This window comes from Dermacentor albipictus, chromosome 10 (assembly GCF_038994185.2).
Source record: "Dermacentor albipictus isolate Rhodes 1998 colony chromosome 10, USDA_Dalb.pri_finalv2, whole genome shotgun sequence".
NCBI lineage: Eukaryota > Metazoa > Arthropoda > Arachnida > Ixodida > Ixodidae > Dermacentor > Dermacentor albipictus.
In genome coordinates this window covers 34,294,587-34,309,380 of record NC_091830.1, presented here as the reverse complement: position 1 = coordinate 34,309,380, position 14,794 = coordinate 34,294,587, and the positions used below count along the sequence as shown (strand labels likewise).

At 44.5% G+C, this 14,794-nt stretch overlaps 1 protein-coding gene across 1 annotated transcript in view; it reads right to left on the bottom strand.

Moving 5' to 3' along the window:
- The window catches only part of LOC139050895 (TNF receptor-associated factor family protein DDB_G0285149-like), a 50,046-nt gene extending 38,761 nt beyond the window's left edge, over positions 1–11,285 (bottom strand). Inside the window, exons 1-2 of the mRNA XM_070527712.1 lie at positions 11,187–11,285; positions 2,555–2,768 (exon numbers count right to left, since the gene is read on the bottom strand). Of these exons, the coding sequence (XP_070383813.1) occupies positions 2,555–2,659 (105 nt within the window). The 5' untranslated portion in view covers positions 2,660–2,768; positions 11,187–11,285. The remainder of the gene's footprint in view (positions 1–2,554; positions 2,769–11,186) is intronic.
- Between the last annotated feature and the right edge of the window lie 3,509 nt (positions 11,286–14,794).

Sequence of the window (14,794 nt, the reverse complement as noted above, 5' to 3'; positions counted from 1 at the left end):
TGTGGGGATTTGACGGGCAAAGGAGACTGCCGTATGGTATGCCTCGCGCTTGGTCAATTACGTTCATTGTAGAGCGGCATACACCTATACTGGCACATACCCAATAACCCAAGTTTGCATCAAATATGTTCACTGGAGACCAGCCCAGACCGAGTGCCACGTACCCAATTTTCCAAGTAGGCATCATAGAGTTTCTTCGAACAGCGGTGTCAATCCAGACCCGCGTCCACATTGACCCATACTGACAAGATAGAGGTTCATTTTCCCGCACACTTAATGGCCCAAGTTGGTCGAATGGTTGGTTTAGCTCCTTGTTGCCTCAGCAAAGCAGCCCCATGCTCTACCCAATCGATCACTGACCCCCCAGGGACCCATGGGTATAGGCGGGGAAATGGTTAAATACAAACATAGAGACATACATAGATAGAAAAATAGATATACATCCCCCCTGAACGTGCGTGAAGCAGCCTAATAATGCCAACGCATCAAAGGATAAACTCTAAGTACCCCCATTTTGATTCTATATGTCATTATTAAATAACGACCCAAAATTCTGTAAACAGCACATATGAGGACATCTGAAGCGTACAAAGTTGACAGATTGTACACCACTCTGTAGTAAACCACTAACTACTGCCGTCTTACGCTACCATTTCCTTACATAAGATGCAAAGCCATATATCAAGTTTGTCCGTTTTCTTTGACGCAACAAACGGCAGTTACGTAACTGTGATTTTTTTTCAGTGACCAAGCATTCTTTGTCAACCATCCTGTGGCTTGGTCTAGATAGCTCGGCACTCTGTCAGTCGGTCGCTGGTCGGCTTTTCGCCCAGTAGATTCAAAGCCACTTTAATATAAAAGCGCGTCCGGTGACCGAACTCGAGCCTTGGCCCACCAGCGCTGTAGGCATGCTCTGACCATTGGGCCACAAACGCACGTGCACTTTTCTCGTGCCAACAGCAACTAGCTCTTTCAGATTTCCGCCACATTTTCATCATGATGAATATTTACCATGCTATGGGCACCTGCTCACAACGGGATACTGATGAAGAAGCGGGTGGTACATATCGTGCCACCAACTACCCCTTCGAGATGATCGCCGCCTCCTGATCATTATAATAGTTTCCATGATATGGAACATACCCAGAACGGAATATCGGCTAAGATTGGTGTCGGCGTGTTGATTATTCAGATTATTTCCCTACTATGCACGACCCGCCGTGGTTGCTCAGTGGCTATGGTGTTAGGCTGCTGAGCACGAGGTCGCGGGATCGAATCCCGGCCACGGCGGCCGCATTTCGATGGGGGCGAAATGCGAAAACACCCGTGTACTTAGATTTAGGTGCACGTTAAAGAACCCCAGGTGGTCTAAATTTCCGGAGTCCTCCACTACGGCGTGCCTCATAATCAGAAGGTGGTTTTGGCACGTAAAACCCCATATATTATTATTATTATTATTACTATGCACGTACCCACAATGGCGGATTGAGCACGAAGCGCATCAGCCTGTTGAGGATGATGATGATGGTTTGCGCAGAATGACCCATGCCTACAACTGGCGATTCACCACAACGTGACCAGTGCATTTAAAATACAAAAGGGAAGATTGTATGAGAAATGTAAGCCAATATAAGGTTCGCATGGGCGCGCGAGAGCGCATGCGCGCGCCAGTTTCCTTTACTCCGAAGACGAAGCAACGAAATTGCCTAATTTGTACCATTTTATTACCCGTTTCATGAAAGCTTCGCGGTTTACATAGATTGCAACGAGTGCATTCGATCTGCGTAGTTCGTCTTTTTGCTTTTTCTTTTTTGCATTGCAGAGATACAACAGTTTAAAGTGAATTATTCAGTTGTTTTAAAGTAATTATGCACAACTTCTTTTTCAATGGTAAGGTCATCTAAATCAAAATTCTGCTTCCAGGAGCAGCTAGAATTTAACCTATTCTCTCAATTGCAACACATTTTATTCGAATCTGGCCAGTGGTTTTGTCATTAAAGCAATTACGCGTTTCACATTAAATATAATAGGGAACGGGGACATCACTTCTGGCAAAAGGTTCTTCTTAATCTCAACTGAGAAATAAGCTGTATACAGCTGCGGGTTCTCCAATCTGCATGGCAGTCTTCCTGTCTCTTAAGGTTACGCGTATCAAGTTTCATTTCATCGCTCGTTTTGTAATCCTTAGCTTCTACCTCATCAATCACGCATTTGACAAAAACACAAAATGATGTTAACATGAACATGAAAAAAGTTCTCGAAAGATTTGATGGTCGTATAGACAGCGATTCAGAACATGGAATGCCATCGGCGTCGGTCTTCTGTCCACCTTATGTACACTCTTTTCCTTTGTCGACATAATTACGTAGAAATTATTTCCTCTTGTGCTGATTTCATCTTCCCACCAAAGTTCTAAAATTATTATTTGATAAACAACAACAGCATTTGAAAAAATGATAAATTTTTTGCGCATCAGTAGTTATGTATCTTTTATTACCTTATCTCTATTCTACACCAGGTTTTTCACCTTCAAAGGTGGGAAACATTTACATACCTTCTTTTTACGTGTACGAATGCCATGAAGTTGACAAGTGTACGACGTGATGGTTTCATAGCAATGTTCGCACAACTCGTGCTGGCATTCTAGTTTCCGCAACATCTCGGGGACAAAGTTGCAATTCACACAACGCCGTATACCAATGCCGTCGGGGTGAAGTATCCCACATGACACGATAATATTGTCCTTGATTTTAACTCCCAGATACCACCTGTAAATGAAAACAGAAACTCAGTTTTCTCTCCACCCTAGACACACACAGAGTAACAGTTACATAATTCTTACTTGATAAATACCAGGCTCCCTATTTTAGTGGAAGCTGACTCATTAAATCTCTCCTGCAGCTAATAGCACAATTCTGCTGCATCAACTGGCTGATTTGAAAAGGTGGTCGATTCTGACACGATTATTCGCAGTATAATGTTAAGTAATCTAGAATTGACGTGGAAATTAAGGGTATCAGAAGCGCTATATTTCTGGTTAGTCACAATCATACAAATCGGCTGGCAATGAATCTAGAAATATACGTCAGAAGTACAGTCTGTTGGGCTTGTTGGTCTAACATTTTAAATTGCCAAAACAGCGCAAAAAATGCACCTGCAAACCACACGGCTCGAGTGGCTTTAGTCGCATTCCATATCCACAAAACTTCATGTATCTGTCTGAGCGAGCCATCTTTTCTTTTTCATGGCGCCAAACTGGACTTCTCGAATTCTGCTATCTAAAGCAGGCAGTAGTTTTGTTCACCTTTTTTAGTTTTGCTTATGTTTATCACCTTCGCATGGGAAAATGGGGTAAGTCATTTGTGCGTGACTCATCTTATAACAGAGCAGGGTGTGTCGATTGGAATAGATAGTTGGTAGTAGCGCTTATCCACGTCTTTCATGCCTACATGTGTGTGTGTGTGTATCTTTTGCGCTTTTTTTATTTACAATGAATCTAGTAAAAGCACACAGGCAAGTTGAATTATTAATTTAACAGGGTCGTAGATTGGGCACGTTGGGGATGCATATTCGTAAATGAGCCGCGCGAAGGTTATGAGTGGACAGGAATTGCTCAGCTTGATAAGAATGTTGAAATAATCCGCGGAAGAAGCAAATGAAGGTGGTCGACGAAGACACTTGCCGCTAAGGGGGCCTAAACCACACCCTTCGCGTCAAACAAGCCATCCTTTACCAATTAGGCTACCATGGTGGCCATGTTCTCGCCCACTTTCTTCGACTTTGTGTGCAAGTTTACCCCTGGGAGTTTTAGCCAGTGCCACTCATGGTCAAGGCGGCCGATGTGGAACATCCTTTTAACCGCAGGTGACCCTTGGTACTTACATCCTCATTTACCTGATTATTTTTGTACTGTGCGGCGCTCGCTAAAAATTTGGCGGATCCCATGTACACGTGCGCATCGGCTACAAGCGAAGCTTTCTTCACCTCCATACCGCATTAACATGACGTAATATTTCTGCGGAAACCCGCAAGGTGTAGAGCAGTAATTATTAAGGGAAAATCAGACATGCACCCGTTCGTAGCGATTGCTACAAAGGAAACCCATACGGGTATTAACGTATTAACGATATGCGTATTAACTTATATGCGGCTCAACACTCTTTGCTGAAAGACAGCTGTGGTCCCCTTTTGATCGGTCAACTTATATCTCCACATACGGCTGCTTCTGTCGGTGACTACTTCACTTCTTGCGTTTTGTTCCGCCTTCTCTATTTATGGGATTCCTAGTGGCACATACTATTTTTGGGGCATCAGTCAATAACCTTCATATGCCTAACTATATGCCTAACATTTGAGTGGGGTCGAGATTGTTTACGCTTTGACGCTGGCCGCCGGTGCGGTGAAACAGGGGATAACATCGCAGATGTTTCCGTGATAGCAGTATAGGGACCGTGGGAGAGGGCGGTCCGCATATATTGAAAATGTAGAAGGCAGAGCGCCTTTGCAACCGTGATTGAACGCGAGTGGCTGAAAGGCCGCCGGTGACGCTTGACGCCCCTGCAACCGCTATGAGAATACGCCGCATCCCGCTAACGCGGTTGACGCTAAATAATATATATATATATATATATATATATATATATATATATATATATATATATATATATATATATATATATATATATATATATATATATATATATATATGTATATATATATATATATTAACATAATTTGACGAGGCCAGGACAGAAGGACACTAATGGTCACGACGTAACCATTGTGAGCATACGCCGCGCCACCTTAACGTTTTTTTACGCCAACCTAGCCTGACGTGGCTGCCACGCAAATACAATAATCCGCACGGCGTAACCACTGGGAGAATACGCCGCGCCACCGTAACCCCTCTTACGCTAACCTAACCTTACGTAACCTAGCCTAAACCTAAACTAAACCTAAGCTTACCTAACCTACCTAATGTGGACAAGACGCAAATGCAATAATCCTCACGGCGTGGGATCAGGCAATCGTTTTCCACCGTGGTTGCTAAGGCGCTATGCGTTTATTTCACTCAAAGGGGACCACTCAAATATGCTCCTGCAAAGCGGCGGGCGCCCTCATACTAAAAGCGTGCCAAGAGTGAAGATACTTCTCCAGGAGGGCAGGCTGGGCCTCTACTAAGGCCCCTATTGCTCCCCCGAGAAAATCAGTGATGTTTATTTTGAAGGTAGAGTGTCGTAAGCCGCGAAAAAGTTACAATCCGGCATGACTGACTCCGCACCAGCTCCGCATGCGCAACTAAGTCTGTCTAGCGTACCTAAACTTAGACACATCGATGACCAAATCAGTGCCCGCTGCTTGGTCTGTTTCACCGCGCCAGCAGCCCGCGTCCGAGCATAAACGAACTCGACCTCACTCCGTAATGCCGGCACGTCTATAGAGACAAACGCACAGAATACGCGCAAAAAACTTCTCCTCCGTAGAGACTAGACAGAGTCACATATTGAAGGAGCAAAATCCCCGATTCTCTCTCTCACACCCGCTCTTACCTGTGCCTGCGCAGAAACGTCGAGCACCTCAAGAAATGCCTCCGCCCACTGTACCTAATAGCAATTGCAAAAACTCTACCGGTACACGTGGGGGTGGCAGGGAACCAAGATGCGGACAGGATGGCTCGAGAGTACACTAATTACCAAGCGTCGAGCGTCGGCAGCCTCGAGGAGCCAGTGCCTCTGCCCGAAGAGTACTCGGCCATTTTAGACAGAGACAGCAGGATGCAATACTCCCCAGCGCACAAGTCGTTTAGCAGGGAAGAAGCTGTCGCATGGAGACAAATACAAACAGGATCGTACCATAACCTTAACGTGCTACGTAAAATGCACCCCACACTATATAAGGACAAACGTCCATTGTGCAATCAGAAACCCACATTATGCCACATAATCTGGGCATGTCAACAAATTGACGTAGCCCCTATCATATCACGCCCAAGTGCGGAGCAATGGGAGGAACTGCTGTTCAGCGACCGCTGCGAAAGCCAGCTAGGTCTAGTACGGGCTGCACGACGGACAGCAGAAGCCAGCGGAGCTCTGGGCTGAGGGCAGCCAACCATTGCGATAGAGGACGGACGAAGAAGCGGGTGAAGACCTCCGGGGAAGAACAGGGAGGAAGACTCCCCTGAAGAATCCGCCCAAGCCACAGAAGAATACAATCACTAGAGCTCAATAAAGTTTTCACTCACTCACTCACTCATTCTCAGGGATATATAGAGGCACATACCCTGTGCACCCAATGTAGTTGTATCATCGGTAAGACAGCATTCAGCAGCTGTCAAAAGCAGCAGCAGCAGCAGCCGCAGCAGCAGTGGGAAAGTCGAAGAAGGAGGTAAAGAAAGCTTCGCTTAAAAAACAGTATGAGGTTTTACTCTCCCAAAACCGCCATCTGATTATGGCGTGTGTCGTATGGGGAGGGGGGGGGGGGGAGGACTCCACATACCTCCTGGCGTTCTTTCACGTGCACCTAAATATACGTAGAAATGTCTTTCAGAGAGCGTATTTACATCGAGCTCTCATCGAAATTTTCCGCCGCAGCCGAGATCAAAGCCGCGATCTCAAACTCAGCAGCGCTGTGCCATAGCCATAAAGTTACTGTGCCTGGCACGATTTTGACTAATGAATAACATTTGAACAAATAGCTTCTTAAGCCTTCTCTGTAGGGCACACGTCGCCAATGCGAAATCGTAGAAGAGTGGTAAGGAAGGCGTATCCATATAGTAGCAGAAACCTTGGGCTTTAGAGAAAGATTTAATTCGGGGTTCCTATCCAAATAGACGAAAAGAAGAAAACGTTTTTGTTAGCAAACAGTTCAGTAAGCTCAATGAGGCTTGTTGCATTTAAAAGCAAAAAAAAAATAAAATCTAGTGACTTTTCGTAGAGACTTTTTGATTAAGGTCATCATTTATTTTGATAAACATTTTTGAATATCACTCATCTTCAGAAAACGAAACTATTTAGCATATAACTATGTAGGTGTGCAATGCACAACGATATCACAATTTTGTAAATGTAAATTTCATCCGTTGGTGCAGGTAAAGCGGACAAAATTGATGTAATATAGTATAACACATGGCTGTCAAATAGACCACTAGTATGTGAGTATGACTTTTGCAAAATCCTTGCAAACAACGTAACAAATTCACGCAAGCTCTACATTATATATAAAGTCTCTCCGGTTTTTATTTTCTAACTGGGGCTGTTTTCAGACCTGCGATATCTGTTTTTGGTGAAGCGTCCGTATTTGTAGACATTGTGCCTCCTTTTTTTAAGCGTACCAATATTTGAAAATTCCTTTTAAAATATCAAGATATTAAATCGAAATTAAGCATCCGACAGTCACTAGGATTTAGCATCATTTCTCAAATGCAACAAACTTACTTTAAAATTGACCACTTGGTTATTTTAAAAAAGCGCTTCTGCATTTTGCATGTATTTGAACAGGTAGAATAGGAGCGAGTGCCGAACTGAAGCTTCCTCTTCAGAGCAGTGACGAGAATTAGGCCTACGCCCTTGTATACAGTAGGAAAACGCAATATTAGATTTGTCTTTCAATTCTAACAACAATTAATTTTAACCACAAATTTTCGAAGGTATACCTCGAAACTACTACTGAAACATTGCTGCCATGTAAAACTTTTTCACATTAACAAGTGAATCGCACAGCTTCTTGCACGAAAATAGAATAAACTATGCCTATGTCTACCCTGCAATATGCCTTTTTTTAAAGAAAAGCATAAGGCAAGGCAATCCACTAACCTAGTCAGTGATTAACAACAACTGTCCATATAGGCACCAAAAAAAGCACCTTGCTATCGATATGACCGAACTCAATTACAGGTTTACCGGCAAGCAAAAACTACGTAAGAAGCAATAAATAAACGAACCCGCCGTCTCTTTTAACGAGCTCCATCGCCGTGCTGAAACAGCCCGAAGCAGACGTATCCGTAGGCGCACTATCGCGTTAGAAGGAACCACCGACCCGGTGCCGTGTGCATAACGCCGATAGCAGCGTTGTGTTTTTTTTTCTTCCCGTTATCGCTCTTTGCTTCTTTCTTTTTTCTGGAGCCGACGACTCGCCCCTTCGCGGGATATATTGTGACTCACAGAGGGGGTCAAATACACTTTTTGCATGAACTGAAGGTATCGTGCGGCGCGAAGCAAACCTCCACCAAGCTGCCTATCTCGGAGGTGCAGTACCGGCTCAGTGATGTCGTCCTCTACTATCAGAGGGCGCCACAACCCAATCTGTATTGACGTGGTTTCGATGCAACAGGAAGCCATACCCATATTCAAATAGTATAACTTATTTTTTTCTGTATACATAAACAAGGGAAAGATACGCAAAAATATTCACAAAAATAATCAAGAATAAAGCGGAAGCTGAGTGCAGAAGTAATTGCATACAGAGCACAATTGGGGCTGCAATAAGTATGATACGGTGCGATGAAACGGGAAAGGAAAGTAATGGTGGCAGCGCTAACGTTTACAGATGGCCAGTTTGTGCTTAAAATCAGACATCATGTCAGTGTTGTCATTTAACCATAGGTCGGTTGGCCTTGGGGCACCAGGGTAATATTACAAATGAGGCATTGCAGGATTAAGTGGGTTAGCCTCTGTTAAAATCAGAGAAACGCCGAGCAAGATTAGTTTTGAGGAAACGCTCAGAAACATCGATGAAGATAAATGGGCACCTTAAGTGCTCGGATATATTTATCCCAAAAGCGTCGGCAGGGAAAAGAGAAAGAAGTCAAGAAAGTCGGTGACCAGGTACAGGGTATTTGATAATATGTCTAGACAGTGAGGAGTCAATACAAAGAAAGTAAGAGAAACAGACAGTAAATTCCAAGCAAAAGATGGAAACCAAACAGACCAGGGAGATAAAAAATAATGGGAAGCAAGAAATTAGCAAGAAACATTTGTACCATAACACATGATGCTATTGAGGCTCAGTCTGGTTGGCTTACAACATACCGGAGCAAATATTCCCCACTGAATGAGGCTGTGCGTGAAGCAGCAAAAATCCGGAAATTACTTAGCACACCTTAATGAAATGCGAATGTATTCACCTAGCGAGAGCGTTAGGAAACGTAAACCTTCCAGATGCACTGGGATTTAAAGCGGATGGAAGGCTTGACCTTTCCGCAGCCAATATACATAAGAGACATTTGGAATATTGGTACAAAACAACAGTGACGAAATTGAGAGGAGCGGGCCCGTTACAGGTAGAGATAACTATATACAAGGCAGATATAGAGGTTTTAAGAAAGAGAGAAAAGATTGAGAAAACAGAGCAAATGCTAGACTGTTTAATGTCTATAGATTACTTAATTAACTCATGCAGGCTAGGTTACTTTTGGTATCTGTCCAGCTTCTAAAAGAATCATAATAAATCATTATCATCATCATCATCATCATCATCATTGTGTTCTGGCGAAAAGTTCAGTGCAGGTATGGTCTAGAATACGTGGCTTAATAATCGCTCAAGGGAGGAATTGGCACTGACTTGTCAGGAGCAGCGACCTTAAGCAGGAATTTTTCTTCCTTCTTCTCTAATATCAACCAATATTCCAGCGAAAAAATTTCACGCTCTTCAAAATTTTGTAATCTTCGTCTTTATTTCTAAGATTGATTCTTCCATTTTCCTAAGTTTGCGAACGAAATTTGCCGAAACTGCTTCAGAGAACGAATACACTGAAATCGCGCGTCATTTTCTTTGCGACTTTAAATGAAAGAGAAATTAGTCTAATAGATGAACTTCATGACGGTCAGAATGCATGCGCATCTGCGTCTGGGCATCAAGTGTGACGCATCTGTACGTACATGCCAGGCTTCAGAGAGCGGCTACACTGACGTCAAACTACCTTAAAGAGCGGGGTCTAAAGCTATCTTCTGAGAAGTGCTTCCTGGTTGCCTTCACGTGCTAAGCAGGACCCGAAGAACAAACGTACGCGCCCTCCAGTCGGTTCAACTTCAAGAACTGAGAATATGACTTGGCCTTCTGAGATGTGTATCTTCAGCAGCGATTATGGTCATCGCGTGATCACCCAATCACAACATATATCGGCGTCGATGCCTTAGAAATGTGCACCAGGCATTTCGCCCGGATTTCCACCACACCACCTCGCCTCACTTCCTGTTTCTAGGGTACACTATGCATTATGCGATATTATTGCTTCGCCTCGTGAAACGCTTTCCTCGAACTTCAAACCTGCAGAAAGGCCACTATTACCATTGTGGTGATAATGGCTGAGGCTGATAGTGGCTGATAGCGGCTGATAGCGGCTGGGAGAAAAGTGGCTGAGGCCAACGGCAACAGAACAACCCTGAAGTATTCGCGTTTCATCCTGACAACAAGAACGCTAGAATGTACACGTGGTACGGACACAAAGAGACTTCTGAGTACGCATTTTTCAGGAGAATCATGAGATCATGCACAGGGGTGGTTCCGGTGTTCAGATGACTGAGTGAATGCCACAATGCTTGCAAGTTGAAGGAAGACGCAAAGCAAGCTTTGCTTTAAAATTTCATATCATCAATGACATCGACTTCAATTTCTCCGCACTCTTGTTTACCTTTTGACAGCATCTCGGCGAGGTCCCGCCTAATCTTCATGATCCACTGTAGCTTTCTCTTGGGCTCGGTCCAACCATTTGCTCTGTCCAGTTTCCAACCATTTTAGGAATTGTTCATGCACATAGAAACCCATCAGCCAGTCATTTCACTGAAAAAGGGAGCAACCAAGTAGGGCGCGGGCGGTTACCCTTCGACTTTTACAAGCCCGTGCGTACCCTAACCTTGCGGTTTTTCATGCCATATACCCCGAAAGATATCCCAGTGCGGACTGCCCTGCCTGTGGACTAAGGGCAACATTGGACCATGTGTTGTGGGAGTGTGAAGCAATCGGCTCCTCCTTCAGCGAGGAAAGGTGGGCTGCGCTCTTGGGCAGCCCCGAACTCAACGGCCAAACCCTGGCCGTCCAGAGTGCCCGCGATCGGGCCGTCAAGCTCGGCTTGGCGGTCCCTACGTGGGAATAGCCGCGTGGAGCGGGGTCTCCCCTGCGTCTTCTCTGGACCGCAAGAATGTTACTTCACTCACTCACTCACTCACTCACTCACTCACTCACTCACTCACCAAGCAGCCGCAGCCTCTTCCTCGCACTTGTCGCCTTGGGAAGTGAGGTCGCAATGGCGGCGGTCGTCAAGAAAAGTCGGTCGAGGCGGCGAGTACCTCTTCAAGGAATGTCCCCACCCTTCACGGAGCGGCGGCGAGAGAGAGACCATTCAGGCATCCTACGATACTGCGGATGCTAGCGCCAACTGGAGCTGTTGCAAGGAACCGGGTGCGCCGCCTTATGGCCTTTGAAATTTGTCAAGTCGGTTTCGGTTTTGAGTTTCCGCTTAAGAGCATTATGTTTTCTCGTATATTCATATTACAGCCCGACGCTATCATGTCCATAGGTTGTGTGTCAGTCGCACTTTACGATTTTTCTGACATAACTTACATTGAGAAATTCAATTAAATCGTTAACTACTTTGCGCTGCATGGAGGTCCTGCGTAGTTGGCTACCCGTGGTTCGAAATTATGTTTGCCGAAACAACGGTCGATGCTGGACGCGGGATGCCGGCACCGGAATTTCTGTGACACTGGGACCGTAACGCTGTCGCGTTAACAGACCACTTTCATAGCGTTGAGTGTGCGTGCGCAGCTGCCCTACCGAGGCCGATGATATTCAGTAGCCCTCACGGCTTTCCTGCCTTACTTTAGACTCAGTGGTGCTTATACCGCAGTGCTAAGAAATGTGCAATTGTTGATTTTTCCTGCAAAAATTGGGGGAAGCGGAGAGGTACGTCTCCAGAACCCAGCCTCTAATGCTGAACATTTTGATCCTCACTTTCCTGCCTCCTTTCTCTAGCGCTAAGTAGGTTCCTCATGCACAAAAGAGTAAAAATGGGGGCAAAGCTGCATCTTTACCACGGTCACCCATCAGCCTGCTCAGGCCTGTGACTACCGTTACCCTTTCAAGCTTTCTTTGAGATCCCTCCCGAACTTTCCTGCCCATGGCTGCTGATTGGCTGGATGCTGCTGCTGTCTTGCCAAGTAGCTCACACACAGGGTGGGACTAACGTATTTACTGGCCTCACAGGTATCCAGGCTGATGACCTTGTTTTATAGCGAATCAATCTGTGATAAAACAAATGATACGTAAATATTCTTATTGGAATAAGCATACGTGATAAAGAAAACAATTCCTTTTGTATGTCTACTTTCTTAACCATTCTACATGTTTAACCAATTGCAGTGGAAGTGGTAAGGGAATACATATACTTAGGGCAGGTAGTGACGGCAGATCCGAATCATGACACGGACATAATCAGAAGGATAAGAATGGGCTGGGGTGCGTTTGGCAGGCATTCTCAGATCAATTGCACCTATAGCCTACTTCTATTATGCCAACGCCAATATGTTCAAGGTTATCGCGGCGTCTGGATGATGATTTTCATACTGGCATGCCATCTGTGGCTATGAGTATAGCATTTGCCCACTTCTCTCTCGTTGGAATGGCCGGCAGTCCTTAACGTGAAATTAGTGGAAGGAAAGAGGATCATTGCGAGCCTTCTCTCAGCGTGTCCTCGTTTCAATGCACAAAGAGCATAGCTCCGCACCACGCTCGACCAACTGGACAGCCGTCTCCTTGCAGAAAGCAGAATCCTTGGGCCCTCTACCCACACGACGCGTCTACCCGCGCGTCCTTTGAAGGAAACGATCTGCGTGAGACTCTGTCATTGTTGGAAGGCCCCTCACCACGTCTTCAAAGGCATATGCTTTTCACACCTTTGTTTCCTTCTTTTGTAGTTCTCGACCCTTTCCTTCTGTGAAGGGTAGCCCACAGAGGGGTTATTCTGTTTGACCCCTCAGTCTTTCATAACCTATCCCTCTTGCTTCTCCCGCACTCTTTCTCCTTACATCTTATCACTGTGAAAGCGCCTCCCAACATAGTGCACATGTCCTATACATTTTAATCGATAATTAGTCATTCACGAAGGTCAAAAACTAATTGACAGAATTTGACACTAATGCGAGCGCAGCAGTATGCCAATGTACACGGAGGAAATGGCCGCCTACTCTATTCGTTTAGACAGTAGTCTTTACTATCGTGCCTACACAAGTGAACAAAGCATGTAGCGGGTATGACTTGCTGCTACCATTGTTGAGTCAAACAGTTAACAGGACTCCCAGAAGAAAACAGGCTATAATTAGGCTCTACCGTCATCAGGCGCTTGTTTGGCGCTTGCCGGACAAATATTCTGATACGAACTGCACACACCACTCTTGAGGTTTTAACTGGAAGCTTTAGGTCGGAAATTCATATTTAACAAAACGGAAACAGAGAAGTCTTTTTTTTTCAGCTGCTACTGCGCCAGCTTTTATCAGGCTTGTTCAATTTAAAAGAACACTTAAAGGGTACTGACTCAAGAATGCAAGCTTCCTTTTCTATTTTGGCTGTCTTTTATTTCACAAAAATTGTGCGAAATTGCAAATTCGAAAGAAAAAAACTTCTCACATACCAAGTTCGGAGCTCTGTTCCTTAGTATAAGTAACGATATAACAAATCTATAAACTTTATATGGAGATACACAAAACGGCAAAGTCAATTTAATAAGCACTACTTTGAAATATGCCAATAATAGGTGACTGGGGAGATTTTGCAAAACCTTTATCAACGTTGTAGCAATTTAACTTAAGCAACAAATTCATATATCAGATTTTGTCCGCTAGTTTGTTTTATTAGATACGTACCTTTCACGCAGAGTTGCGGAATCTTGAACTCCCTGCTTCAAATTTTTGGTACTTACCACATTCCTGGGATTCTTGTGAAAACCTTCAAGTGCTGAAATAATGTTCATTTTGTAAAGTAACTACAGTATAGCTGTTTCTCTCAAATCCACAAATTTCAGTCAAGGGGTTCAAGTGATTGTTTCTTGAAAGCATTTCTCCGTTTTCCATGTATTTCCGTAAGAAAATTGGAGTTAGCTTCGAGCTTAAGCGTGTTTCTAACGAGGGGGTATCGCACAATGATGTGCGCAGATGCGCCTGATTACAGATTGTCATATGTGAGCATAAACGAGGCAAGGTGTGGGTTCCTGCAAGCTTTAATATCTTGTCGCATTTTGTTAACATGTTGAGTTCTAGATAGATTCATCCCGTGGCGTTCTAGGTGCGTTCTAGGTGCCTTTATTTTCAAGCGCTTTTTTTGACGTAAGCGATGACAAATCTCACCATGGTGTATGTTTCGCTGACCTGGTACCATAATTTGTTGGTTTACCCGTGTAACAGAAAGTGTCGACAACTAGAACCGTTGGAACTACCATGTTTTTAAGTGGTGGCGTGGCACCAAGATGATTCTTCATAAAATTATGAAGCTCAGTCTGGTACGGGGTGTCAACTGTCGCCACGACTGGTGGCAACAAAACCATTAGTCAGTGGAGACGTAATGCCCCTTCTATATGATTTTAAAAGAACCTTATAAATAGGTGATATGTCCGCGTGTAAGATAGCAGACGGTACAGTGGCAAAGAGCCAGGCTTAAATCACCACGAACAATATTTATTTTCAGTCGTTCTGCCAGACTCTGGCTGGGTGGACTCGTGAGCCCGGGCTCCCTCGTGGAAGGAGGCATTTCTTCTTCTTGGATCCGAGACGGTGATCAGCTTAATTCAACACCCCATAACTTTGATGTC